The sequence below is a fragment of the Acartia tonsa genome, chromosome 4 (genome assembly GCF_053477335.1).
Source record: "Acartia tonsa isolate MP-2025a chromosome 4, ASM5347733v1, whole genome shotgun sequence".
Taxonomy (NCBI): domain Eukaryota; kingdom Metazoa; phylum Arthropoda; class Copepoda; order Calanoida; family Acartiidae; genus Acartia; species Acartia tonsa.
The window spans coordinates 52,982,262-53,009,446 of NC_137263.1; the positions used below are offsets into that span (position 1 = coordinate 52,982,262).

Consider the following 27,185-nt stretch of genomic DNA (forward strand, 5'->3'; position numbering starts at 1 on the left):
GCACTAGAAATCTAAAAAATGTTTTTTTTTGTATCATTTCACATGATCTGAAGCAAAATTTGTTTCAAAAAATTGATTTTTACGTAATTTCTGATAGATTTGCCCTAAAAAAGCCAAAAAACGGCTAAACGGCTGAGCCGTTAGCCGTTACTTTTTCAATTTTTTGTTCGATTTAGGGAAAATAGATCTACCGAGGGTTACTCATGCAAAATTTCAGATCGAAATTCGAATTCTTTGTGCCATTTATACATTGATTACGAGATAGTTGCATTTACCCCCCTCCCCCCCCCCTCGGGCCTCCCCCCCCCTTACTGGACCAGTTGATTCTTTATTTTAGAGAATCTTTACGCAGGTCTAGGAAAGGTTTTGACTATTTTTCAAACCCTTTTCTTCTAATAGAAAGGCCCTTATTAACAGGGGCGCAGCCTCTAGCTATAATATAAGAGAAACTATTATATTAAAAAAATTTATTTAGCTGTTTTTGGCTATTTTTATATGTACCTATCAAATATTATTTACAAAAAGCTGTTACTAGACTTTGTAAGACTAATTTATATATATTTAGGAAACTATTGAGATTCTTTTTGGTGAAGGTTTGATCAAGGCTTTGTTTGCTACAGAAACTTTTGCTATGGGCCTAAACATGCCTGCAAGGAATTTAAGCATTGATTTTTTTTATTTAAATGGGATGCACCTTCCTCCAGTAATTCTAAATATTTTTTTGAGAATATACTAGGGTTATGTTTGATATAGTTATACCCAGGGTTTCGGATCCGCATTGATTTTTTGCGGATCCGGATCCTCAAAATTTGGTCAGTGCGGATCCGGATCCTACCGGATCCGGTTCCGGATCCTTGACAATAAAAATAAAATCACCAAACCTTTCAAAAATATTTATTCTTTAATTCGAAGTCAAAAATACTTTTAATTTTCTAGTCTGACCCTAAACCTTAAAGATTGGCTCTATTTAGGTAGATTTTTCCCTTTTTTCTGCATTTTTTTGAGTCCAAGGATCCGGATCCGCATTTTTTTGCGGATCCAGATCCGGATCCTTGGACTCGAAAATATGCGGATCCGGATCCGAAACCCTGGTTATACCAACTAAAAAATGTGTTTCACCATAGTTTTCTATGAATAAAACTTTGAAATGTTAAGCATTTTTTGATGAAATATCATCAAATGTTTTGTTGAGTTCAAAGGTTTAAATAAAATATCACACCAAAACATAATCACTAATAAAACTGTTTACAATATTACAAGTTACCATCCCCTTTTCCAGTGTTTCGGATCCGCATTGATTTTTTGCGGATCCGGATCCTCCAAATTTGGTCAGTGCGGATACGGATCCGGATCCTACCGGATCCGGTTCCGGATCCTTGACAATAAAAATAAAATCACCAAATTTTTCAAAAATATTTATTCTTTAATTCGAAGTCAAAAATACTTTTAATTTTTAAGTCTGAACCTAAACCTTAAAGATTAGCTCTCATCAAGAGAATGTCTGAAATTTTATATAAATTTAGGTAGATTTTTCCATTTTTTCCGCATTTTTTTGAGTCCAAGGATCCGGATCCGAAACTCTGCCTTTTTCTAAATTAACATTTTTCATTGAGAAGTTTACTATTACATATTGTGTCACAGCAGTTTGAACACAACAAAACATATGATGATATTTAGCTACAATAGGCCTAACATTTCAATTTTTTTCATATAAAACCATGGTGATTGTGAACCTTATTTTTAAAATTTTAATCACACGTTGTTTGATAGGGGGATGGGTTCGAATCTCTGGCAAAATAGATTTTAAACCAATGACATTAACAAATATATCTACTGCCAGAGAGAGAGAGAGAGGGGCTAATCGGCTGTTTATTATACTTGTCCCCAAAGATTTAAAATAACGTTTTTTTATTCCTTGGCTGAACTACTTTGGGGACTTTAGTGAATTTAGATTTTTTGATTCATAAAGTTGAGTGTTCAAACTATTTTTAACCACTAGTTTTAATCTACTGAAGGAGTAATTTTGCGTATCATCATTGGGAATGTACATCAATTTATCGGCCATTGTCTTATTCCCTTAGATACTAGTATGCTCGTTTATGGCTTCCCAGCAAAGGATCAACGGGTTGGTTATCTACAATAGATGGGGTGTATGTGCATAATACAAAAATCGTTCACTAAAATTGTTATAAACCATCCCAGGAGAGGTATTATAAGCAAATAGAAAAAAGAGAATTCTTACATAACAGAAAATAAAATATAGACAGACCATTTCAGTGTATATCAATGCTTAATATTATCCACCAGAACTGTTTTGTTTTGTGGAACACAGAAATTTGATGGCAAAGATTTCAGATTGGTTTCTCCTGGTGAATATATTCAGGTTAGGCTGTAAAAATCTGTCTCAGGAAGGGATGGGACAATTGACTGCTAATTATAGCCGTATCCAAAGTCTCTCATTCATTGGCTTAAAAACTTAAGTTACTTTTGTTAAAGCAGTGTTCAAATTCTTCAGTTTATAATTTTGTTCTCAAGAATGATTGATTTTGTTAATCATCATTAGGGGTTTCCACAATTTATCGTTAATTGTCTTATCCCTTAACATCCCTGATCTTCAATAAGTTTTTTTTTATCTTGCATACTAAATATCATTGTACTTTGCTTTCGCCTTTTTGTACATATCCATTTCAGTCGATATACTAAATCGACCAATTTAACGGCAAAACTACTTGTGTAGATGTCTGGACGAGCTGGCCGGCGAGGTTTGGACGACAAGGGAATTGTTATCCTGATGGTGGATGAGAAAATTATGCCAGCACAGGGCAGAGAACTATTAAAAGGCGAGTTTTTTTGGCGGTTTCTCGCAGAGAAGTGACTAGTCGAGTAATAATTTCCCGCCCCATATTTTGAAATAAATGAACAAAAGTGGGGTAGGGGGATAGATTTCGTTTTCGTTTAGGTTAGGTTATATTGGGTACTGGGTATTCCTGCATGGTTTGGTCACCTTAAGAATAGGCCCAGTAGGATTAGAGCTATTGAAATTACTTCACCTTCCCTGTTTTCAATTTGATTAAAAAATAAAGAGTTAGGGTTAAGTGCTCGATAAGCACTTTGAGAGAAAGCAAATAGTTTTCTTACAACAATTCAAGTTTTTTTAAAAGAAATGTATCAATTAGGTATATCTTCAACAAAGACTTTTTATTTGTGAAGGTCAACCCGATCCAATCAACTCAGCTTTCCATCTCACATACAACATGGTTCTGAATCTCCTCAGGCATACATTTCATTTTATACTTTGATTAAGACATATTATGAGATTTATTGACAGTGACTTCTGTTGTTGCCAAAACATGATAAAAATCATATAGACAAGTCAGTGTAGACTAATGAATATAAGCTAAATAATTTTATATTTTTACTTTTTAGTCCTATTTTGTCTTAATAGAGATCTCTAGGTGCATTTAAGTGAAGGAGGAGGAGGGGGGGGGGGGGCGGAAGGAGTAGGTAGACCCTTCAATTTTATTTCATTTTTTATGTGGGGGCTGGGTGGTGATGTCATTTCTTTCTAGAGGTGATTTCTCTAGGGAGGATGGTGGTGCTCATCCCAAAAAAGTTACAAACCTTCCCAGGACCTAAAGCTATACTAAAGGAGAAACATATCGGTTTGGCGGTTAGCGAGATACTTAGCTACACATATAGTTACTTTTATATAAGTACTATATGTTTTACGAATGATATGGTTACAAAATTAAGAAAAGTAGCGACGCTACACAACAATAGAACAAATTAATGTATGTATCTCCAGAGTTGAGGAGGTGAATCCTGAATACATGATGGAGAGGTCTTTCCATCAGTTCCAGAATTATTCAAATATTCCTCAGGTAAAAAGTTTAAAACTCCCCCCAGGGATCTTTAGGGAAAAGACAATGGAGGATAATTTGCTAGTCGTCACCAATAATGATCAGGGAAAAGGGAATGTGATTCTAACAAACAGTTCTAAGTGAAAATTTCTCCCCTTCTTACCCACTTCCCTTTAATTGCTATATAACGATCTTTCTATTTGATCCCTTTACCCAATTCCCTCCCCTCCTACTGGATGAACGAACTGACCAATAAGTGATGTCCATATTAGCAACGATAATTTTTCCCCTTTTTATAATATCCAAATATATTCTATATACATTTCTATTATTAGATCTACAATAAAGTACAAGAAATCCAAGAGAAAGTGAATGGTATGAAGGTGGAAATGGAGGAGGAAGTTTCAAATTATGTCAGGTCAGATTTTTTATATTATAAGTAGTAGCTTTTTTCTCAATGAGCATCCAGTGTGTAGTTTACTTTTTCCGCCTGTCTGCCAGTCATGCTAAAAATTTTAATATAAAAATACATGAGAAATGTTTCATCTTTATTGTCGCCATTATATTTCTATTCTTGATTATAACAATTCGTCAAAAATCTTTAAATCTCCATGTACGTATTCCTATCCATTATCTTCTGTGCTTCGCTACTAATGAATGTTGTCATCCTTGTTATATATTTAGGCTACGAGATCAGCTGGTCAAATTGGGTGAAGAATTTCACGGATTTTTAACAAATCCCAAATATATTGTTAGATTTATGAATGCTGGCAGATTAATAAGGGTAAGTTATATTTTTCAGATTTAGTGAGAGAGGGAGGGGTTTCTTTGGACTGTAAATTAAAATGGTAGTAGCCCCGATTATCTCTTTCATCAACTCAAAAATTTTGGGTACTTTAATTGAATTTTAATGTACAGAAGATGTAGTTTTGATTTTGATTATCATCATTGGGGATGTGCATCGATTTATCCTACATTGTCTTATCTTCAATATCCCTGAGTAACAGTTTGACCAAGGTTCAATTTCATAACTTCTCAAATAAATAGGTAATTTTGTTTGGGGAAATTTATCCATCGTCCATTGTCCTCTCCATGTAACTCTTTAGATATACAAACTAGGGTTGGGCCGGATACTTTTTTGGCCGGATACCGGATATCCGGCTGATTTCTAATGCCGGATATCCGGTTCCGGTCGGATATTTGACCAACGTTCGATATCCGGCAATTTACCGGATATCCGGCTGGATAACCGGATATTCGTCGTCAAAAATCACCCGGATATCATGTAAACGGATAGTTTTAATATCCGGTATCCGGCCGGATATTGAAAATGACCGGATATCCGGCCGGATAACCGGCCAGACCGGATATCCGGCCCAATCCTAATACAAACATACTACAGGGTGTAGTTATAAAGTTGATACGCCTTAACAAATACTTAATTTTAGGTTGGGGTTTTTCATTTTGTAAATTTTTGGTGAAAAAAAACAAAAAATCTAAATTCTCTTTTATATTTAGAGAGACATAATCTTTGATTTCAGGTAAAAAATCTGGACCAGGATTTTGGTTGGGGGGCAGTTGTAAATCTAGAGAAAATAAAATCCACAGTCACAACTGAGGAACAAATGACAGTGAAAGTTTTGCTACATGTCACCAAGGAAAATTAAATCATGTTTTAATTTATTTATGTTCTAATTTTTAAGTAGCGAAAATGCTCTACAATTCATTTTGTCTGTCCGTCAGTTAGTATGTTAGTCCGTCCGTAACTCTAACGAGATATGCGATTTTCTCGGCTTCTATTGAAGATAGACGACTGAAATTTCCTGTATCAATGAGGACCAAGTGTATAATTTACTTTGTCCGTCCGTCAGTCTGTCGGTTATGCCTAAAAAAACATTAATAAAAGCCAAAAACCATGCCGGGACCTTTGTTAAGCTTCTCATAGAATATGACTTCCATTGGTTCACTAGTTATTGAAATCTTAAGCTAGACAAAAAAACCTTACTTTTTATAATACTAGCTGCTGCGTATTAGCGGTGGTACACTCCCCCAAAATAGTCATAAACCTTCCCAGGACCTATGAATAGCTACCCTGTAAATGAGAAACATGTCGGTTCAGAGGTTAGCGAGATCCTTCAGTACACACAGACATACTGAGATTATAAGGGAATTGTCTTATTTGTCTTTCAAACATGTTTTAATTAAACCAGGAATCCGCTGGCAGCCAGGTAGCCTCAGAACTAAAGGCTGTGACAGACCCCAAAGTGAAGGGAGAAATGACTGTTGTATCCATTCTGTTCCCTCTGATCCAGCAAATTTCAAGGAAATATAAAGCAAAATGATGATAGCCTATCATTATTTTCAGGGAGGGAGTTGACATTGGGCTGATTATTACACTAGTCCTCAAAGTTTTATAATAACGTTTTCTTATTAGTTGGCTTTGGGTAATTTATTGAATTTTGATTGGTTGGCTCAAGTGTCTAAACGTTTCAATTAACCACTAATTATATTCTACGAAAGTGGTAATTTTTTTCATCATCATTTGGGATGTACATCAATTTATCGGCCATTGTCTTATCCCTTTAGATCCCTGATTAGTTTAGAATAGAGTAAACATTCAGGGAGTAAGGGAGGGGACAATAAATCGAATATTCAATTTTTAAGAGTCTTAGACTTTGGGTACTGGCTTAAAGGGAATGTGCAAGAATTCAGCAGTTTCTGACTGACATTGGGTACTAGCGCATCAATGCCCCGTTAACTATCTGAGTTAGTTTTGACAGAGAAATTTGTCCTTAGATGACTGGTTTTAACAAATATTTTTCCCAAGAAAATGTCATTTCATGTATAGAAACTCTACTGTGATATTTTGTATTAAACGATCTAAGAACCCCTTGGATTTAAGTTGCAGTTAAAACTATATGAGAAGGGTTGACGAAGTTCTAAGGTTGATTTTTCTAGTGATTAATTACAGAATGTTTACTACATTGTGATGTACTGGTAATTTAATTTTCAAGTAAATGATTTTTTTCTTAAAACTAATTTTGTTCTCAATTATATTACCATGATCCCTTTTCAATTTTGGTCAATGTTTTGGATAAATCTGGTTTTCATTGCTTTTCAGTGAAAACTCTTAAATTGAATTAATTGCCCATTGTCCCCTCCCTTACTCCCTGGTAAACATGATATAAAGAAAGTATTGGTTCTTCCTTTTTTTTGTATCGGTAACTTTTATATATACAGCCTTAAGTAAAGCTTGATTTTAAAAGCGAAGCTTTTCTATAATTAGGGTCGGTCCGTCCGTACGTCTGTAACGGATAGCTTTTTTCGTTAATTTAGGCATGTTAGAATTGTCCTATCGATTTCAATCTTTGTATAGTGGTTCCTGTAATGTTAGGTACGATTTAGAAAGCATAGCAACTCTATAATCACTACCAGAATGTCCGTACGTCCATTTTAAACATGTTGATTTTTTTAATTTTTTAACAACAAATTTGTATGTGATCTAATTATCCGATTGATCTGATTTTTGGTTTACTGATTCCTGGGACAACAAAGTATTATATTATAAGCAAAGCAACTCTATAATCAAGTCATAAAAATGAGTGTATGTCCATAAACATTATCCTGTATCAAGTAGTTTTTTAACAAATTTACTTAGAATTTTGCTTCGACTCTTATATATTTATATTATGATTATTCCGTTCTGACATTACACAAGTATTTATGTCCGTTTGTCTACAGTTTCAGAGCTTCGCTTTTATGGATGTTGTCATCCTTGTTCATTGTTTTTTTCATCAACTACGTGGAATAAGTAAAAAACAATTTCCTATTGACCAATCTGACCACATTATTGATTAGATAGTTTACATATTTTGGTACAATTTCATCTTTATAGTAAGCCAGTTTTAAATAGTGTAATTTCTTAGGATAAATCTTTTCTGGGGAAATTAAATCGTCCAAAAATTTTTCGACTATGCGACTTAACATACAAAAACCTTTACATGGTAAAAATTCCTATTTAGATTTAACAGATTATTGTCTAGGATAATAAATATATTACATTTACAAAATTAAATTTTGCTTAATCTACCAATAGTGCCCGAATCTTTATTCCCGACGACTTGCGACATCTTGACAAACGAATGGCGGTCCACAGCGCAATCAAGGAATGCTTAATTGCAGATATAAATTATTTATGCAGCGAAGCTACTTTTTAAGTGTATGTATCTGTCTGTATTATGTAACTTAGTGTTTAAAAGTGAAGTGGATTCCCTTTCCTTTACTCTCTCGTCACTATAATTTCACAAAATTTTCTTTCCCTTTAAATCATCCTTTTTCTAATTTATGCATAATACGTCTTTATTTACGCGTATTTTTTCATTCAACCTCTCCCCGTGCATTTTTGGATCTTGGCTATTCAAGATTATTTAGCGGCCTTCTCATGCCGCTTATAATGTTGTATAGAAGTAACATGTTCGTTCAGCCGTTTAGCAGCTAAGTTTATTTTAATTCTACTCAAGAAACATTTTTAACTGTACCAGGTCCAATTAATTTATTCAGAAGTTAATTTGATTTGTCACACCAGACAAATTCAAGCCCAAAATTTTTTACCTTATGATAATGGCGCTAAAATTGAGCATTACTTCAGGAGGTTTTAAAGCGATGCGATAACAAGCTTCCCCTCATAGACCCAGAGAAAGATATGAAGATTAATACACCAGAATTTAAGGAAAAGATATATTTTAATATAAGTTAGACTCGTGCCTATAAATTATAATTTTATGAAAGATATTAAATAAAAACGGATTGATTATTACTTTGATCTTACTCCAGATTATCATGTACTCTAATAAAGGGAAACTTTTAGCTGGCTAAAATAATGATCCTCTCCTCCAATTTGATGAACGAAATGACCAATGAAAGATTAACATGTTAGCAGCCTAAATTGACTACAATTTTTCAGGTCATAATATCCACGTATATTCTACATCCATTAATACGAATCAATATAATGACGTTCCTTAGATCTTACTAAACAACACAAAAATATCTTATTCCCTACAGGATGTAGTGAAGAAAATCCGCACCTTTGAGAAGCGACTGAAAAAGCACAGTCTACATGATTCACCTGACCTACCCAAATTAATGGAGGCTTATCGTGCTAAGGTAGGGGGTGTACATTTGTATTATACGAAGCATAATGGTGTCTGTCTGTCTCTTAAGCTTACTCTCTCGGTAACCGCTGAACCGGTCAGGGTCTGTTTTTTTTTTTCAGGGATTATAATGACTTGAAGCCAAAGGCTAAGGGCGAAGCAATCTGTAGATTAAAAAGAAGCCATAAGAACTACAAATTTTCTAACAAACAATGAGATGTACAGTACAATAAAGAAAGGAATGATAACGTCTTATAATACCGAAACATTTCGATTTTATTTATTAGAATAACAATGAAATTCTTCGGGAGAAAAAAAGAAATATTTTAAAACTAATTTGGACATTATAATTGATTTTATTGAATTTGAATACACGAGAACATTACTGTCAAATCATATGTTTAGTGCAGGACCGACCAACTAACAAAGTCAAACGCATACGAATTTCTTATGATTAAGGCTGCAGTGATGTCTGACCTTGCAGCTGCCAAGCACCAGCTGCGCAAGTCCAAGTCGCTGCTGCAGATGGACCAACTCAAGTGTATGAAGAGAGTGCTACGCAGGCTGGGCTACTGCAATGCCAGTGACGTCATTGAAATCAAGGAAAATATATTGATATTAAGACAGTTGGATCTACTGCAATTCACGGTAAAATATTGCTGGTAACGAATATTTCCCAAAATCTATGAATTTTAAAGGCTGCTAGCTGCCAAACGGCTGAACGTACAGATCATACCAGCACACCATTTTAAGCGGCATAAGAAGGCCTACAAATAATCTGAAATAGCCAAGATCCAATGATGCATAGGGAAAGCTTCACTGAAGAAAAAACGCGTGAAATAGGTCTTTTTCGCGCATTTCTCTGCACTGCGAGATAATTATGCATTATTGATTTATGGCTATTCCAGATTATTTGTAGGCCTTTGTAATAGTGTGCGGACATGATCTGTACGTTCAGCCGTTTGGCAGCTAGCAGCCTTTAAAATTTTTAGATTTTTGGAAATATTCTTTACTAGCAATATTTTACCGTGAACTGCAGTAGATCCAGACAGTTTAATGAAAAATATAATAAGTATATATAAATATCCTTAAAGTTGAGATTGAAAGCTAGTAAAATATTCAGATTAACTTGATTTTGATGTATTAAATTTCAATTAACATTTATACCTGGTATTATTCTGTAGATTGAAAACGAATCTGGATTCAATTTAAGTGCCCACAGTTTTTACGCTAATGAGTTAGAGATTGTGATAATAAAACATTGAGGACCAGATAATTTACTAACCAATATCTCCTGCCTCCCCGAACTAAATGGAGTTAGAGAGCAATTCTTCTCCATAGATTAGATTTGTATCAATATGTTATTTCTGTAGGGACGGATAGCTTGCGAGCTGAGTTCAGCTGATGAATTATTATTAACAGAAATGATGTTTAACGGTGTATTTAACCCTTTGAATCCGCCACAGGTAAAAATTGTATTAGATACTACCAGAGATGGAAAAAAACAGGTATTTTTAAAAAAGAACAAACCAGTTTTTTTTTTTTTGGTTTAAACCAGGTTTTTATGTTTTTTTTTGATAAAAACCAGGTTTTTTTTATAATATCCAAATTATGGGCCTGCCCCCCCCCTCTTTTTTCACCCCCTCCCCCTTTTTCTCACCCCCGAAACGGGGGTTGCTCAAAAAAGGACCCGAAAAAGGGCAGCCCAAAAGCGCCCGCCCGATTTGACAACCCTGACTGACAGTTATTTACTGTATTATTTACGTTATGAAAAGATATAATCGGAAAGATAGGCCTTTGTATAAATATTTTTAAAAAAAACATTTAAACCATCCCACCTTGGTTTTTTTGTTTTTGTAAGCTTTGTTTTTTTGGTTTAACCCACTTGATTTAAACCACGTGGGTTTTTTTTATGCCAACTCTGGATACTACTTCATATTTACAGAAAAGCACAAAAGCATATTAATATAAGAGGGTAACGCATGATAACTAACGTATAACAACTGATGATAACAGTGCAGCAAAAAGGAAGGGTAATTTGTAACGAAATGATTTGATACTGTGACATTTTTGTGGAATTTTATGCATACAAGCACAAAAAAGGTGTTTCTTACTTTAAATATTTGCGATCTTTTTATCGAGAATAATTAAATTTCATCTTGCCTAAACTTATAAAGCTAAAATGCGTTGAACACTACTGCTTCTATAGAAGACGTTTAATAAAGAAAATTTTTAATTCAATTTAAATAATATAATGGTTGGCAAACCGAATCCGAATTTGTGGATAATTTTTAGACCCAGAATGCGAATCCGCTATCTGCACTTAAAATTGCGGATTTGGATTGTTAATTTTTATGACTTTTGTAGCCGACCCTTATATAAATAAACTATTATGTTGTGATATTTTTAGGTGGCAGCGGTGTTGAGTTGTTTTGTATGCACAGAGAAGAGCAATGAAATGCCTAAACTAACGGATTCCCTATCCGGACCGCTAAGAACCATGCAAGATATGGCCAGGAAAATAGCAAAGTAAGATATTTTTGGTAGCTACGCTTTTTCATAAGTCATGTGTAATTGTTGGTCGAGTGGTCTGTAATATAATGCAAGTCACGTTTATAATTAAGTAAGATACACCTAGGACCTTTATTCACCTAGGTAAATTTAAGCTCGTCGTTTATAAACTTTGTCTGATGATCGATGTGTCATTGTCTATGAAATGTGTCCTTAGAGGATCTGTATTGAAAAGGCATAAAAAAATTTGAACATTTTATTGGTTATCGAATTCTTACCGGACAAGTAAAAAAACTTACTACTTTATAATATACTAGCGTCTTCGCCCCTAGCCTCTAGTAAAAAAATGCAGAGATGGGGTTTTAAAAAATACCGCGTTTTTTCGACAATGTTTTAGACATTGATTGATTGAACGAAGACGATAGGATTTAACACAGAGTATACAACTTAAGAATTCAAAATGTTAAAATCATTATTTTAGCCATTTGTATAATGTCTAATACAACTTAAATCCATTTTCGTTGCATATTTAGTAATGCATCTTTTTAGAGCTGTATTAGACATTGTACAAATGGCTAAAATAATAATTTTAAAATTTTGAATTCTTAAGTTGTATAGGGTAAAGCGGGGCGAACTCTGTGTTTTTTTCGGTTTTTGAACCTGCAAATCGTAAAAATTATTTTTTTTAAATGGGACCAAGACCAGTAGAAAGATCTCGGAAAAGTCGATCAGATACTAAAAGGACGTAAACCTAGGACTTTGGGAAGTTTGTCAAAATTGATCTCTAAAACGGCACAGACTTCGCCCCGCCTTGAGGCGAAGTCGGTAGGGCATTTTCAAGCTTCGAAAAATCGATGACGTATTGATTTTATTACAGCATGCCCAAAAGGTAAAAGTTGCTAAATGTAATAAAGAGTATGCACAAAAATTTTTATTAAGATAGGTCAATTTTTTCTACCAAAAAAAATAATTTTTCCGAAGTACGCGAAATTTGACTTTTTTTCTCGAAAATTTCACTTTTTTATACAAAATTGAAAAAGTTAGTATAAAAAGTGAAAAAAACGAGTTCGCCCCGCTTCACTTTTAGTCGATTTAAGAAAAAACCATACAAGCTTTTTTAAAGTTTTAAACAGAAATAGATAGCCCATTAGATTCTTAATAAGTCCCCTGAAGACGCCTAAGCTCTAGCTCTTACCAGTTTTTGTCCAACTTACCGTTTTTCCGACCGAAGCCAAAAAATCGTAAAAAAAAATTTTTGTCGTCCGACTTTGAGACCCAATAAGTACCCTAAAAATTCATCTCACATTTTATACTTTTTTGTAGGCAATTTAATAAGGAACAAATTTGATTTTATGTTTTTTTCTGTCAGTCGATTAGAACATGGAGAAAAATGTCATTTAATGAAGGTGGTCAAAAAAATACCGACTTCACCTCAAAACCGAGATCGCCCCGCTTTACCCTACTCTGTTAAAAACCTTATTTCATCTTGAAGATCAATGCCCCGTACGATTTTAACAGAGTATACAACTTAAGAAATCAAAATTTTAAAGTTATTATTATAGCTATTTGTATAATATCTAATAAAGCTCTAAAAAGATGCATTAATAAATATGCAGACATTATACAAATAGCTTAAATAATAATTTTAAAATTTTTAATTCTTAAGTTGTATACTCTGTGTTGAAATCCCATCCTCTTCGTTCAATCAATCAATGTCAAAAACAATGTCTAATACAACTTAAATCCATTTTCGTTGCATATTTATTAATGCATCTTTTAAGAGCTGTATTAGACATTATACAAATGGCTTAAATAATAATTTTAAAATTTTTAATTCTTAAGTTGTATACTCTGTGTTGAAATTCCATCGTCTTCGTTCAATCAATCAATGTCTAAAAAATTGTCGATAAAACGCGGAATTTTTTAAAAACCCCATCTCTGTAGTTTTATGTGAACTAACTTCTCCGCAAGAAAAAAAAAATCGAAGGGGGGATTTTTTTATTTTTGGGGGGGTTGGGGTGTCCCACCCCCTAAGAAAATAGCTTAAAACCACCACACAATGCAGCAAATGTACGTTTTTTTGGACATTTTAACCAAGTTTACTAAAACCTTTATAAATCGACCAATTCTTAATGTATATTGCAACTTAATATCAATTTAGAATCGACATTGAAGTGAGAACAGAATACAGTCTTTCTTTTTTGGTTATTAATATCCCTTAAGTACTTTTTTTAACGTCAAAACTTAACCTCAAAATATTAGAAATTTTTCTCCAATATTTTTTTCTTCAAACAGATATTGATTATGACTTCATTGAAAACTATAGGTTAATAGTTCGCTTAAAGTTTGTTTTGCATGTACAAAAGTTGGTAATTTACTACGAGATTGTCTTTGTTTGTTAAGGGATTTTGAAATTTTAACATGAAAATGACGTATTAGCAATTAGGCTGTTAGGTTATTGTTAATGCTGTGCTACCTAACTACATAATTGTTAGGTAGATAATATCCAATATATTTTCTAATATAACAATGTGTCAAGGTTCTTTTAAGATCATACCAAGTTTCAATATGCGTACGCATCTTAATATTAGATTAGATACCTTATATAAATACTAGCGGGTTCGCCCCTAGCCTCTAGGGGCTTTGCCCAAAGAGGTTTGATCAGACCAATTTTTTCGTATTTTAGATTTAAAAGATAAATTAAAAAAAAATTCTTTGGGGAGGGGGGATTTTTTTTTGTTGGGGGGGTATTTTATATTTTGGGGGATTTGGGTTGTCTCACTCCCCAAGAAAATATTTATAAACCTTCCCGGGACCTATGAGAAGCTACCCTGAAAAGGAGAACCCGATCGGTTCAGCAGTTAGCGAGATCCTTCGCTACAAACAAACAAACAGACAGTCATCGTTCTACTTTGTATATATAACAAGCGGCTTCACCTCTAGGGGCTTTGCCCCAAGAGGTTTGATCAAACCAATTTTTCGTAATTTAGATTTAGGTAAAAAATAAACCTAAAAAAAAATTTTCTTTGGGGGGTAGTCGACCCCACTATTTTAATTTTAGTTTTAAAAAGGAAAAAAAAATTTTTTTTGGAGGGGTATCTTTAATTTTTTGGGGGGATGGGGGTGTCCCACCCCCCAAGAAAATAGTTATAAACCTTCCCGGGATCTATGAGAAGCTACCTTGTAAAGGAGAACCCGATCGGTTCAGCGGTTAGCGAGACCTTCGCTACAAAGAAACAGACAAACAGACACACAGACAAACAAACAGACAGACATCGTTCTACTTTGTATTATAGATTAAATTAGCAAAAAATCTTGGACTTTTTTTTTTATTCTTTAAAAGTATTTTGCAAAAATATACGATAAATATTGAACTAGAATAGGTAATGAACGTAAATTTATATAAAAAATGATTCAACTAGTTCATCCTCAGCAGACTTCTCTTTATTAGACTTGAATTGTAAAAAAGTATGGTACACAAAAGAACCTTGACACATTTTGTTTTGAATTAAAATAATATTTAATACATATTTAATTGGGCCCTAGATTTTCTTTTTTTCTTGTATAAATCATTATCTCCCTCGCCCTCCACAAAACTTGTTTAAAATCATGGTATGAACAGTATGTTCATTCCCTTAAAAATAGAAAATATTTAATTTAACAGTTACCGAGATCTTAATTTTTAGTAGAAAGACAGACAATGTTTAAAATATTGTATAGGTTTATTTTTAAAAATGATTTAATATAAGTAACTTTCCGATAATTGTATTGTTTTTCTAAATATAATTTTAACAAGTTGTCAACTGCTATGCAAAAGTCAAATAGTTAATACTTTTACAAGTAGTAGGACCTATAAAAGATCGAATATTTCTCGTAAGAAGCCTTCAGGGCATCATTGGGATACTTTTTTTTGTCATTACTATAATCAAATTAAGTTAGAAATGTACGTGTGAAGTGTGCCCTCGCGGCTTTTTTTGAGATATTACGCAATCAATATGAAAATATCTAAGTAAAGACGAAGGAAAAATAGTAATTATTTTTTTTTCAATGTCTGTAATACAACTTATATAAAAGAAATAAATATTTTTAAAATTTTTTTTATTTAATATATGTATTGCCATAAATGATTTTCAACATAAAAAGCAATAGGAGATAAACTTGCATGGGAAAAAAATGCTTGTGTGATGTGACGTAAAAAACTTTAATTTCGTTAATTTTATGATATTTTTGGTTTAGGTGGCCTACTTGGAAGGGCTGGTACTCAGTCAATTTTAATAATTTAAATGAAATTTCAACTCCTAGCTTCATCAATATACTCATATTATACAAATATTATGTTTAAAGCTAAAGATTTAAAAGTTCGAAAATTTAAAATGTCCAACTTTGCTGCATTGTGCACCACAGGACCGATATGTATATACCCTGAAGAGTAGAATTCGATTGGTTCAGTGGATACCGAGATCTTAAGCTTCAGACGGACGGACAGACGGATAGACTGTACATCATTCTACTTTGTATTATAGAGGATAGGATTAGTATATAACAAGCAAAATGTTTTAGAGTGTCTGTAGAAGCGAAGATAGAACTGGATGAGGACGAATACGTGGAGAAGTTCAAACCCTTCATGATGGACCTAGTGCACGAGTGGTGTAAGGGAGCATCATTCAAACATCTCATGACAATGACTGATATGTTTGAGGTTTGTTATTTTACTAACAAAACTACTACCTTAAATTCCAAACGTCCGTCTATAATGAATTAATGGAAACATGATTTTCTCAGCTATCATTTAAGATAGATGATAGAAGATAGCCCTTATTAATGCGAATAAAGTATATGACTTACTTGGTCAGTAATTCTTGAATTTCAATGCTGTGAAAATAATATAATACGCTTGTATGTCAATGTTTTATTTATTCCATCATTTATGGATGTTTTCAACCTTGTTTAATTATAGTGATGGTGTGAAAAAATAATCTGAATTAGAAAGCCAATACATTAGAATTGAATTAAAAGAAAATCGTTATCTTTACACGTCGCGTATTATTTAATTGACTGAATTAATTTAAAACTAACATGTTTTTGGTTCATTCTACTACAAGTTCTTATATATTAGAAGTAAATATTTTTATTGGGGGGGGGGGGGGGGCTTTGGAGTGTCACACCCTCTATAAAAATGGAAAATCGGAATATATGCACTTATATTTTTTTTATCACATGAAGATTTAAAACCACCATGTGCACGCAACTGAATTCATCTTTTACTCGGCAGTTTTACTCGTGTTGAATTAAACTTATTTCCAATATTTTTAGGGAAGCATTATCCGGTCCATGCGAATGTTGGAGGAGCTGATGCGCCAGATGGTGCAGGCCAGCAAGAATATTGGCAACACAGAGCTAGAGGCAAAGTTCTCAGAGGCCATCAAGCTCCTCAAGAGGGACATTGTCTTCGCTGCCAGTCTGTACCTGTGATTTGTTAGTTATGCTCTTTTTTTTCGCAATAGAAAACAAGTTAAAGTGAATGAAATCAGAGAGGAAGGGGACGTTGAACTATAATATATTCTGGTAATTAAAGTATCATTTTCTTTAAAAATTAAAGTATTCTTAAAATCTTGGATTATTTTTTTTACAAATTAGCAGGGGTGTCCAATCTTTTCAACCAACAATTTAAGCTACAAAAGGGTTAATTTGTTATCTTAATTCAGAAGATAAAAAATTTATCATAATCTTGTAATTAATGTTAGTTTAATAGTACTTTCAAAAATTTAAGATTAATGTTGTAATGTATATTTTTCGATAATTTGATGATCAATTACTGGCACTTGGGGAAATTTGTATTTATTGTCAGTGCTACTTAGTGTTCATCGTTTCAACTAATTGGGGAATATTGTTAAGATTGATATTTTATTGATTTTTACAGCAAACGATTTTTCTTTGACATTTTTAGGGTATTTTTTAATGTATTATTAAAAAAATTACTAACTAAAAAAGCATTTAATCCTTTTTAAAGATTTTAAAAATGCTGTTTTATGGGTAAAATTGTTAAAATATGAATTAATGTAATATTATTTAATATATATTTTTTTGCATGTTAGTTCAATAAACTGACAAATTTTTGTTTATTTTGTAGTTTTAAATGTTTGCTTTATAGTTCATTTGTCGTCGATTTAATTGTAAAGTTGGTGTCGACCTAATATGAATATTGTCCAAAATTTTAGTTTGGGTCAATATTTTAGTTTGGCTTCGAGGGGTGAGAAAGGTCTCGGGATAGGGATTAGAGTCTTGGGGTTTTATCTAGAATTTCTTAGGTTGTGTTTTCCATATATCTTTGGTCTTGTGAGCCTAGCCACCTATAATTTAATGGAATAAGACAAATTAAATGAAAAAGAATCGTTTTAGGTTTCATTTTACGGGTTTCAACTTCTCTATTAATGAAATATTTTGTGATAAATGAAGAAAAAAATGCGCAAGTCTCTATGTTGGCTCTCCGGTTAGTATCAGCTGTTTTTTGTTTCTGGACGGACAAATTATTTTTTGAATAAATTTTCCCAAGGAAAAATGTGATAATTTAGTCTATTTTGCCCTTAAAAACAAATATCTTTGATTGTTCATATATAAAATTAAAATTAAGTCTAATTCTAACGAAATTATACAAAAATTTGATAATATTTAATGTTCTTAATTCATATTTAGTAAATGAAAAATTAGTATAGAGAAAAATTATTCACTATTTATTTGTTGTTGTTGTCTCAAATATATATGAATATATCTAATGTATATATACAACAAAATCCTAACCTACAAAGATGGACTGAAAGAAACCGGACCGGGGGAACCATCACAAACAAAAAATCTGGTTCATTGTTCCCATAAAAAAATGAATGAAAATTTAATTTTACCCAAATTTCGTTGAAAAATAGATAGAAAGATAATTAATATATCTTTTTATTATTATTTCGTGCTATATATTGAGATTGAAAAGACAACGAGTGACGTTCCGCCGCCGGCGGCTGTTGATTGATTCGGCGGGCTGATTGGCGGGACGGCGGTCATTATGGAAGCGGATAGCGCGGGTCCGGAGCGGCCGTACCAGTGCTCTTATTGTCCCAAAAGATATTTGAGGAAGAATAATCTCGATGATCATATTCTCACAGATCATCCTAATAGCGATAAGGTGAGACATTTTTTGGATTATTTGGAATCTTATTTGTCTTCCTTACTATTTTTTATTTGGAAAAATATACAGTATGACCCTCGAAAAAGTATTTTTTAGCATCTGCAGCCCATATTTATCAACGAATTATTAAAAAATGTATATGTTCTTGTTATCTATAGATTTCCACATAAGTAGATATAAAAATATTTTTTTTACCTCCAATAACACCGGAGATTTTTAGAGCTAAAGTTTTGCAAAAGTGACTGAGAAAAAGAATTTTTTTTGTTTCTCATAATTTTTGGATGGTTATAAATTATGTTCTTCTGGTAACTGAATAATGATATACAAAGAAAAACAAGTTTGTTAACTAATTATTTCTTTTTTATTCCATCAAAAAATATAAATTTTTAATGGCAAAAAGTACTACTAAATGAATTGATTTTTTGCAAATTTCAGGTTTTTTATTTACCCTTATTTATGAAAAGGATTAATTAATTATGACAGTTGCTCCGCCCTCTTTTCTGACATCTCAATCATTTAACAGAGTTAATTAAGCTTTTTAGACTAAAAAATCATTTTGTTGTAATTTTATTTTCTTTATAACTTTTTTGTTATTAAAGTTAGGATTATGAAACAAAAACAATTTTCCTGCTAAATTCATAATGACCTATTTAGTTTTTAAATCTAAAACAATTTTGCCTAATACGTAAGTTTTTCAAAATATCATTAAACTAAAAAGACTCAAAAAATATGTGTAAAAAAATGCTTTTAACTTAAAACCTAAATTTTTTATTTCATTTTTGTATAAAGTTTTTGCTAGTAACAAAAATAAAAGGATTTTTACCTTAATTTTGCTAAAAAAGTCGTTTCATGTTAAAAGTTACTTTTTGCTCAGTTACTTTTTCAAAACTTTAGCTCTAAAAATCTCTGGTGTTATTGGAGGTAAAAAAAAATATTTTTATATCTACTTATGTGGAAATCTATAGAGAACAAGAACATATACATTTTTTAATAATTCGTTGATAAATATGGGCTGCAGATGCTAGAAAATACTTTTTCGAGGGTCATACTGTACTTAGAGTTAATCTTCAGAGATCATTTATTTTAACACCATAAAGTACAAAGTACGTACGTAATTAAAGTAAAGATTCATTTTTTTATAACTTGTATAATATTTGTTTTATTATACCTGTTTAAAAACTTTCATGTAAATGTGGCTTTTTTTATATGATTTAAGATATATACAAATATTCATATTTTATACATTTTTTGACGTAAAATTAGTATATTATGATATTTACTCCTGATAATAATCCTGATACGATCTTTTTGGTATATATGAGGGAATGCTATTGTTTGCAAATAGTATACTTTTTCAAAAATTGGGTTTATTCGATAAATTCTATTTATTTTTATTAATTGGCTGAAAGAAATAATTTTGTTTGAGTAAAATTAAAATCCTAAGCACATGTATTCAAGGGGAGGGGGGGGGGGGGGGTAAGTTCTGACACTTTTGCGTTAACAGGGTGCATCGGCTTTGTCGTAGGAGTGAGAGGATAGGTTATTTTGGGGGAAAGTTTACTATTGGGATGCATTTTTCTTAAATTTAAAAAAATTGGATTTGGCCTCCAGGTGCAGGTGCTGCAGGCCTCCAGGTTGTATCTGGACAGATAAAAATGAAAAAAAAAATTTTTTTTAATAGTTACAGTTCAACTTATAAAACAAAATATGCATCTGTTATCTTGAAATATGTTAACAACATTAAAAAAGATGCATATTTTTTTTCAGTTTTACCTGTCCAGAGACAACCTGGAGGCCTTTTATATTAAAATTTTTTTAATTTAAGAAAAATACATCCCAAAAGTAAACTTTCCCCCCAAATAACCTATCCTCTCACTCCTAAGACAAAGCCTATGCACCCTGTTTACGCAAAAGTGTCAGAACTTACCCCCCCCCCCCCCTTAGTTGCATCTTTATGATCATCCTTACATTAAAGTAACATCATATCTATCTCCGTGTGTGCCTGTCTGTAGCTGTAGATCCCTTACTCTTTTACATTGAAGTTCCTCGTTAGTCCGGGATGGTTTTAAAATATTTGAGGAAATGTTAATTACCTCCACCCTCCTTAGAAAAATCCGTACTTGAAAGATTATTACTATTATTTTTTTAAGGCGAAAGTGATAGTCGACTACAAGGCTAAGCACGGCCGGTCCAAGGGGAACCTGATCATCGAGTGTGACATCTGCTCCAAGAGGTTCAGATACCAGAGTGACCTCAGGAACCACATGGAATCTCATTTTAGAGGGAAGGGCAGGTTAGGATTTTATTTAATTTTAATTTTTTCTTTTTAAGTTATGTAAGGGCTGACGTGTTTTTTATGTTCTTTTTCGTTTGATTCTTCCTTTTAAATACGGAGACGAAATTTGGAAAATAAGTTATTTACTCAAGTCCCTATGTTTAAATTAAATGCCTTCTTCCGTAATTCATATTAGGTTGCATGGCTATACGAATTAGATGAATTTTATGAAGCTAGTAGATTGGTAAACAAACAGAGATTAAGACTAATGAACTTTATATTTCCTTGGAGAATTTTTGGTGCGTTTAATCGAGTTTAAGCGTTGTTGTTGTTTATGATAAAAACAAATTTATTATTTTAGTCGAGTTCGCAATGGACCAGTTGGTGTGCCCCTCCATAACTCCTCCCCAAACTTTTCAAATCACCCTTCACTACCAAAATCCATGAATCAATCACCGTTAACTAGAAACTTTCCTTTCAACAGCCCTCAAAACGGTTTCGATTCTCAACAAAACCATCTACCACCCCCCAATTCTACAGCCCCAAGAAAAACTCCATACAGCAGACCGTCACAATCACCCAGGCGGGGAACGGTTCCTAAAAAGCCGGTGGACTTTATGAGACCACCAGAAACGCCGCCACCAATAAGCGACTACCGCACCCGACCCTGTCTCTACTGCGGCAAAACATTCTTAACCGACGATCAACTGTTGGATCATGAAGATGTCGAGGCGGCCGATTTTGAGGCAGAACAAACAGAGGCTGCACAAGCTTGGAGCAGCGGCGATTCTTCCGGCGCGGCGGTTTATAGATACAACAATAACAACGTGACAGCTGGTGTTAATATGTCTTACAAACCCGGCAGCACGGCAAGTCAGTGTATGGTCAAGTTGCCAAGTAGTCGACCATACGGCCGAAGGCCCAGTCACTATTCTCAGGAAATTGACCGAACTGACGAGGAATTTGGCGGCTGGCCGCCAGTAAGCCAACAGCAGAATGACTTTAGAATGTTTCCAATAGCGCAGCAAGGTCACAGTACAGAATATAGAAATAATAATAACTCTACCAGAAGTATTACAAATAGCACTGCTATAACTAACACTAACCAAAGTATTTACAGCCTGTATAACAACAACCACACTAGTCAATACACCAGCCAAGAGCACCAACCACCCGGCGGAGCGGACAACTGGCAGTCGCCTCCGCCAGCCCACGAAGACCCTACCATTGTTAATGGCTTCCTGCCGCCGCCACCGCCCCTTCCAACGCCGCAGTTCTCTCAACCAGCCTTGCTTAACAGCCAAAATCACCCTCAACTCTCTCCATTCGATGATCCATGCGAAGAGGGTAAGATTTATACCCTTCTTGAAAGCCCTGAACAACGTAGGACCAAAACCAGTTTGGAAGATTGTAGTCTTGATGACGTCCTTGATTTATCCCTTCCAAAACATAGTCCTGATGAAGCCAGTGCTGAAGAAACTATCCTAGAGAAAGTCAAACATGACAATGATACTGACAAAGAGTCACCCGAGGCAGATAAGGAAACCTCTCTAAATAATATTCCAACCCAAAGCCATACTGAAAATGACACAACAACGTCTAATGACAAAGTTGCCATTGAAAATGGCACAGATGATGCCCTAAAGCCCGAAGTCAAGAAAGTAAATCCTGAGCTTCTCAACAATGAATCTGAAGAAAAGATTGAAAACACCAATGGTATCTCTAACAATGTTGATGATAACCCAACAATGGATATTGATACTTCCAATAATACAAATAATGATAACTATGTAAACGGCAATGTTGATTTAATCAGCAAAGCTTATAAAAGTGAAACCATGGAGTCAGTGAACCTATATGAAGCTGACACAAATCTCCAACAAGATGCTAATACCAAAGAAATTAACTCTACAATACCTAACTCCAATGAAGCATTTGCGGAAAGCGAAGCAAAAATTGAGGCTAAACCCAACCAAATAACAACATCGGCCAATTATGAAACATTTTATGTTACTGAGGAAAATGGTTACATTAGAAATGAAATTCTTACCATAGACGCGGCTAACCTACCCCCCATGCCGCAAGCCAACCTAACCTATTCGACCGCAGACATTCACGATGAGTATGACGGTCTTATGGTAACAGCAAACGAGAGCACTACCACATATGTGCCTTCGGTCAATAATAGCACAATTTCTGTGGACGCGGCTGTTCAAGAAAGTAGATCTCAATCGCCAGTTGTTCTTCAGTTTGACGATCCGCATCGGTTGGATTGTAAATACTGCGGCATTGTCTTTAATGCGCCGCATATCCGCAAGTTCCACGAAGCGGGTCATAGCAATGAAGAACATGCGGAATATCATGGCGAGGAGACGCGGTTGTACTGCGGCTGGTGCGGCAAGACGTTCAAGAAGGCGGCCTACCGCATCCTGCACGAGAAAGGCCATACTGGCGAGCTGGCCATTACGTGTCAGTTTTGCAACCGCGGTTTCCGCTGGGAAAGCGAGCTCAAATCACACAGTGAAAATTGCAGTGCTGACAGTCCGGCCAAGCCGCGCAATAGCTACAGCCACAACAACTACGGCGGTCATAGAGGCAGCTATGATCGTAGCAGCGGCGGTCATGTCAGCAAGCATGCCGACAAGGACGACTGGATCGAGAACCACCCGAGTATGCCGACAGGATGGAAGATACGGTCCCGTCCGCGGCCAAACCAGGAGGGCCAGCGATTTTTTATCTTCCTGTCGCCCGAGGGCAGCGTGTTCTACTCCCGCAAGGCAATGCTCGGCCACATGGAAAAGACTGGCGGATATTCTCTGGAAGATTTGGAGAAAGTTCGGCGGTCGACAAAATCTGCGCTGCGCGGTCTGGACAAGTCATCCTATGACTCCCTTGGTCTGTCACCCTCTAAAAAGCCCGCATATGAATCTAAAGCAGAAGGTAAGCTTTACAACCGCCGTAAAAACGGCGGTATCGGCGGTACAAAGCTTAATGGTTACACTAAGATAAGTAAGGAAAGAATCGGGGCTAATGCCTAGAAAATTTTTAAAATCTTCCAGTTCCATGTATTAGTCCTTAAGATAGTCCTTCTTTAGTCAATATTAGACTTTACTGTTGTTTTGTGTTATCTAGAAGGGTTTAGAGTCATGAAAGACACTTATTTACATCATAATATACTCACCTTTCTTTTACATTATGATGTGATTAGGGTATTTTGATAGCTCTAGACCCCATACCTTGATTTATGGAAGGGATAGGACAACAGAAGATAAATTAATCTATGCCTATTGTTTTTAATCTGTCAGATGCAGATTTTACCCATTTTCATTTGGGGAAGATTAATTTATCACCCATTGTCCTACCCCGGCTTGATTGTAGATGTCGTAGATATAAAAATGTAAAACTCCCTTTTCCAATTATTAAAAAAAATGTTTCTTGATCTCAGCTTAATGTTGTATACAGAAGGGATGATATTTCAATTAAAGAAAATCTATTAAACCTCTGAGAGTCTTGTTTTACAGTTTTTCTTCAACAATGCTCAGTTAAAATAGAAAAGTTAGTGAAAAATAGATTTTCTATCATACCTCTTTTGTTGTATGTCTTAAAAATTAAGTCGAATACTCCTTTAATAAGTTTTAATAACAGGGTTTATATAAAGCTCAATACTTAAACAATAATTTTACCCTTTTATATTTGTTAAAGAATTGGGCTTATTGAGTCTCATGTGTATTGTTAAAACAAGAAATTATTGAAGTTAAAATTTATTGTAAAAATACAAGTCTTAAAACCAGTTTTTTATTGATTAAATATATTGTACAAGTTATCTAATTTTTTGTGCAATTTGGCCAAAGAACTTCTAATTAAGAATAAAAAAAGGCCTTTATAGTATGTCCAGTAGCATTTTAATTAAAATTTACAACCTTTTTGAAAATTAAAAATTGCAGAAATTTATTAATTTCAAGTCTTCCAAAGAAATTTTTATTTGTATAAATTCCGTCCTTTTTGTGTTCAGTTGTAGCGTAGCTACTTGGTGTATTCGTTTTGTTTGTCCGTTCGTCTGTCTTTAAAACTTCATTCTTTCTAAATATTAAATTATAATTGTAAAAGTAATTGCCTTTGCTGTGCCACCTCTCTCATGAATGCTGTCATCCTTGTTTAGTTGTATTTAGTAAATGTATTGTTTATATGTTGTAATTGGATTTTTTTTATTTTAGGAAATAAAATATTTAAAGAGGAGTTTTATTGATTCTTCTTCTTTCCTTTTCAAATATTTATATCTTAAATAGGACCTTTCAAGACCTTTGTGATAAGGGTTGCTAATTTTCTTTAAATCCTAAATGCAAATTTCTTTGAAAGCAATATTGTATTCAATTCTTTTATAAAAATGAGCATATTTAAAATTTAAGCTAATAACAGAATAAACCAAGATCGAACCCTAGCCCCAAATTTGCATGATTATTAAAATGACTCATTATTATGTAACATTGTAAAATGTAAAGTATAACTGTATGTATATTGTATTAAGAAGCATGTTAAATAATCTCCCGCATAAAAAATTTTGTTCAATAAATGTTGAGCCATTTGTTCATCCTTTTTATTCTCTATCCTAGTCTTGTTTTTTATTTGTTTATTTCGTTGCTTTGCACGTTGTTTTGTTCTTGTCATTTTTTATGTGTTTTTAATTCTTAATTTACAGTCAATTTATTGTAGATTTAAAAAATACTTTTCAGTAACGCAGCTTCTCTATAAATAGGTACGTCCATCCGTCATTAAATTAAAAATTTTGTATAATAATTTGGTTTTAATTAAATTGAAATTTAAAAATTGTTAGTTTTAAACCCCACTAATAGATTACTTACATATTGCTGCGTTACTTGTGGACAAAACAATCCTTGTTAGACTTAGCTATTCTCGATTGGCTGAATTTTAAGAATTGTCTCTAATATATTTGTGTTTCATAAAGCTTCAAAGTTTAATCTAAGAGAAAATAAGAAAGGTGTTATACATAAGAATATCAGTAACTATTTTGTAGTTTATGAAACATTAATATTTATTTTTCTTTTTACTCGAAAATTTGTACAATTCTTTTTTTTTTAAATAGAGAATACTTTAAATCTTGACAATGAAATTTTCGAGTAGATTCCTTTTTTCCCTAATTTTTACAGATAAAAATAATGTATTAATGTTATTGTATCGGTTTTTAGAAGCAGAAATGAAGAAAAATGTTGTTTTTTTGGATATCAGACATGTTGATGAAAAAGTATTCATATGATATTTAAAAAAGTACATTAATATGAATAATATTAGGAGTTTTTTTTTACTAGGGAGGGTCATTTTTTCCTATCCCTGGAAGGTAACGACTTTTTAGTCTTCATAGGTTTTTTTTTTACAAGAGACTAGACTTGCTTACCTCATTAAATTGGTAACGTTTTTATGGTCCAATTTTGCAAAATAAACGTTTTCATACCTGCTTCTAAAAACTGAAGGGGTAAGTAAATAGGAAGCAATTAGAAAGAAATAGATCTATATTTTGTATACCTCCAAGCATACATGTACCTAAAACTTGATTATGGGTGATTTTTAATTTGGCTCTTGTTTACTTATCCAATAAATGTATAATCCAGACAACTACCTGTCCCAAGTGGTAAATATACTCGGGTAATGTTTAAAATCATTATTTCGATTTAATAAATTAAGTTTCACCATGGTTTTATATGAAAATAACTTTGAAATGTTAGGCATATTTTGACGAAATATCAAATGTTTTGTTGAGTTTTAACTGCTGTGACAAAAAGTTAACTCTTTTAATGGAAAATGTTAAATTATAAAAAGAGATGGTACATTATAATATTGTAAACAGTTTTAAGTGTACTTTCCTAATTTACAGCATTTGATTTCGTTTTGGCGTTTTATTTTATTTCATTTTTTAACTCGATACAATATATTAGATGACAATTCGTCAAAAAAATGCTCAAAATTTAAAGCTTTGTTCATAGAAAACCATGGTAAACTTAATTTTTTTAATCGATATATCATATACCTAACAATATTAAACATAATCCTAGTATATTCACACAACAACAAAAAACATTTAGTATCACTGCTGGAAGGTGCTTAGAATTACTTGCTCTCGTTCGTACATAGTCCCCTTTCCGACGCTATTAGCTGATCTCAAAGACCTAATTCGAAATCTTAATATCCACGTATAT

At 33.4% G+C, this 27,185-nt stretch overlaps 2 protein-coding genes across 4 annotated transcripts in view; both read left to right on the top strand.

Moving 5' to 3' along the window:
* Positions 1–17,646, top strand: part of Mtr4 (exosome RNA helicase Mtr4) — a 29,621-nt gene extending 11,975 nt beyond the window's left edge. For both annotated transcript variants that reach the window (XM_080159004.1, XM_080159005.1), the window contains exons 13-29: positions 566–652; positions 2,306–2,383; positions 2,738–2,840; positions 3,211–3,274; positions 3,806–3,881; positions 4,196–4,278; positions 4,545–4,644; positions 5,402–5,516; positions 6,069–6,181; positions 7,955–8,024; positions 8,507–8,587; positions 8,923–9,026; positions 9,473–9,614; positions 10,385–10,479; positions 11,424–11,542; positions 16,085–16,223; positions 16,838–17,646. In XM_080159004.1, the coding sequence (XP_080015130.1) occupies positions 566–652; positions 2,306–2,383; positions 2,738–2,840; positions 3,211–3,274; positions 3,806–3,881; positions 4,196–4,278; positions 4,545–4,644; positions 5,402–5,516; positions 6,069–6,181; positions 7,955–8,024; positions 8,507–8,587; positions 8,923–9,026; positions 9,473–9,614; positions 10,385–10,479; positions 11,424–11,542; positions 16,085–16,223; positions 16,838–16,996 (1,728 nt within the window). In that variant the 3' untranslated portion in view covers positions 16,997–17,646. The remainder of the gene's footprint in view (positions 1–565; positions 653–2,305; positions 2,384–2,737; positions 2,841–3,210; positions 3,275–3,805; positions 3,882–4,195; positions 4,279–4,544; positions 4,645–5,401; positions 5,517–6,068; positions 6,182–7,954; positions 8,025–8,506; positions 8,588–8,922; positions 9,027–9,472; positions 9,615–10,384; positions 10,480–11,423; positions 11,543–16,084; positions 16,224–16,837) is intronic.
* A 466-nt stretch (positions 17,647–18,112) lies between these two features.
* LOC145317758 (uncharacterized) overlaps positions 18,113–27,185 on the top strand; it is a 20,195-nt gene continuing 11,122 nt past the window's right edge. For both annotated transcript variants that reach the window (XM_080159006.1, XM_080159007.1), the window contains exons 1-3: positions 18,113–18,698; positions 20,852–20,994; positions 21,338–23,916. In XM_080159006.1, coding sequence (XP_080015132.1) covers positions 18,579–18,698; positions 20,852–20,994; positions 21,338–23,916 — 2,842 coding nt within the window. In that variant the 5' untranslated portion in view covers positions 18,113–18,578. The remainder of the gene's footprint in view (positions 18,699–20,851; positions 20,995–21,337; positions 23,917–27,185) is intronic.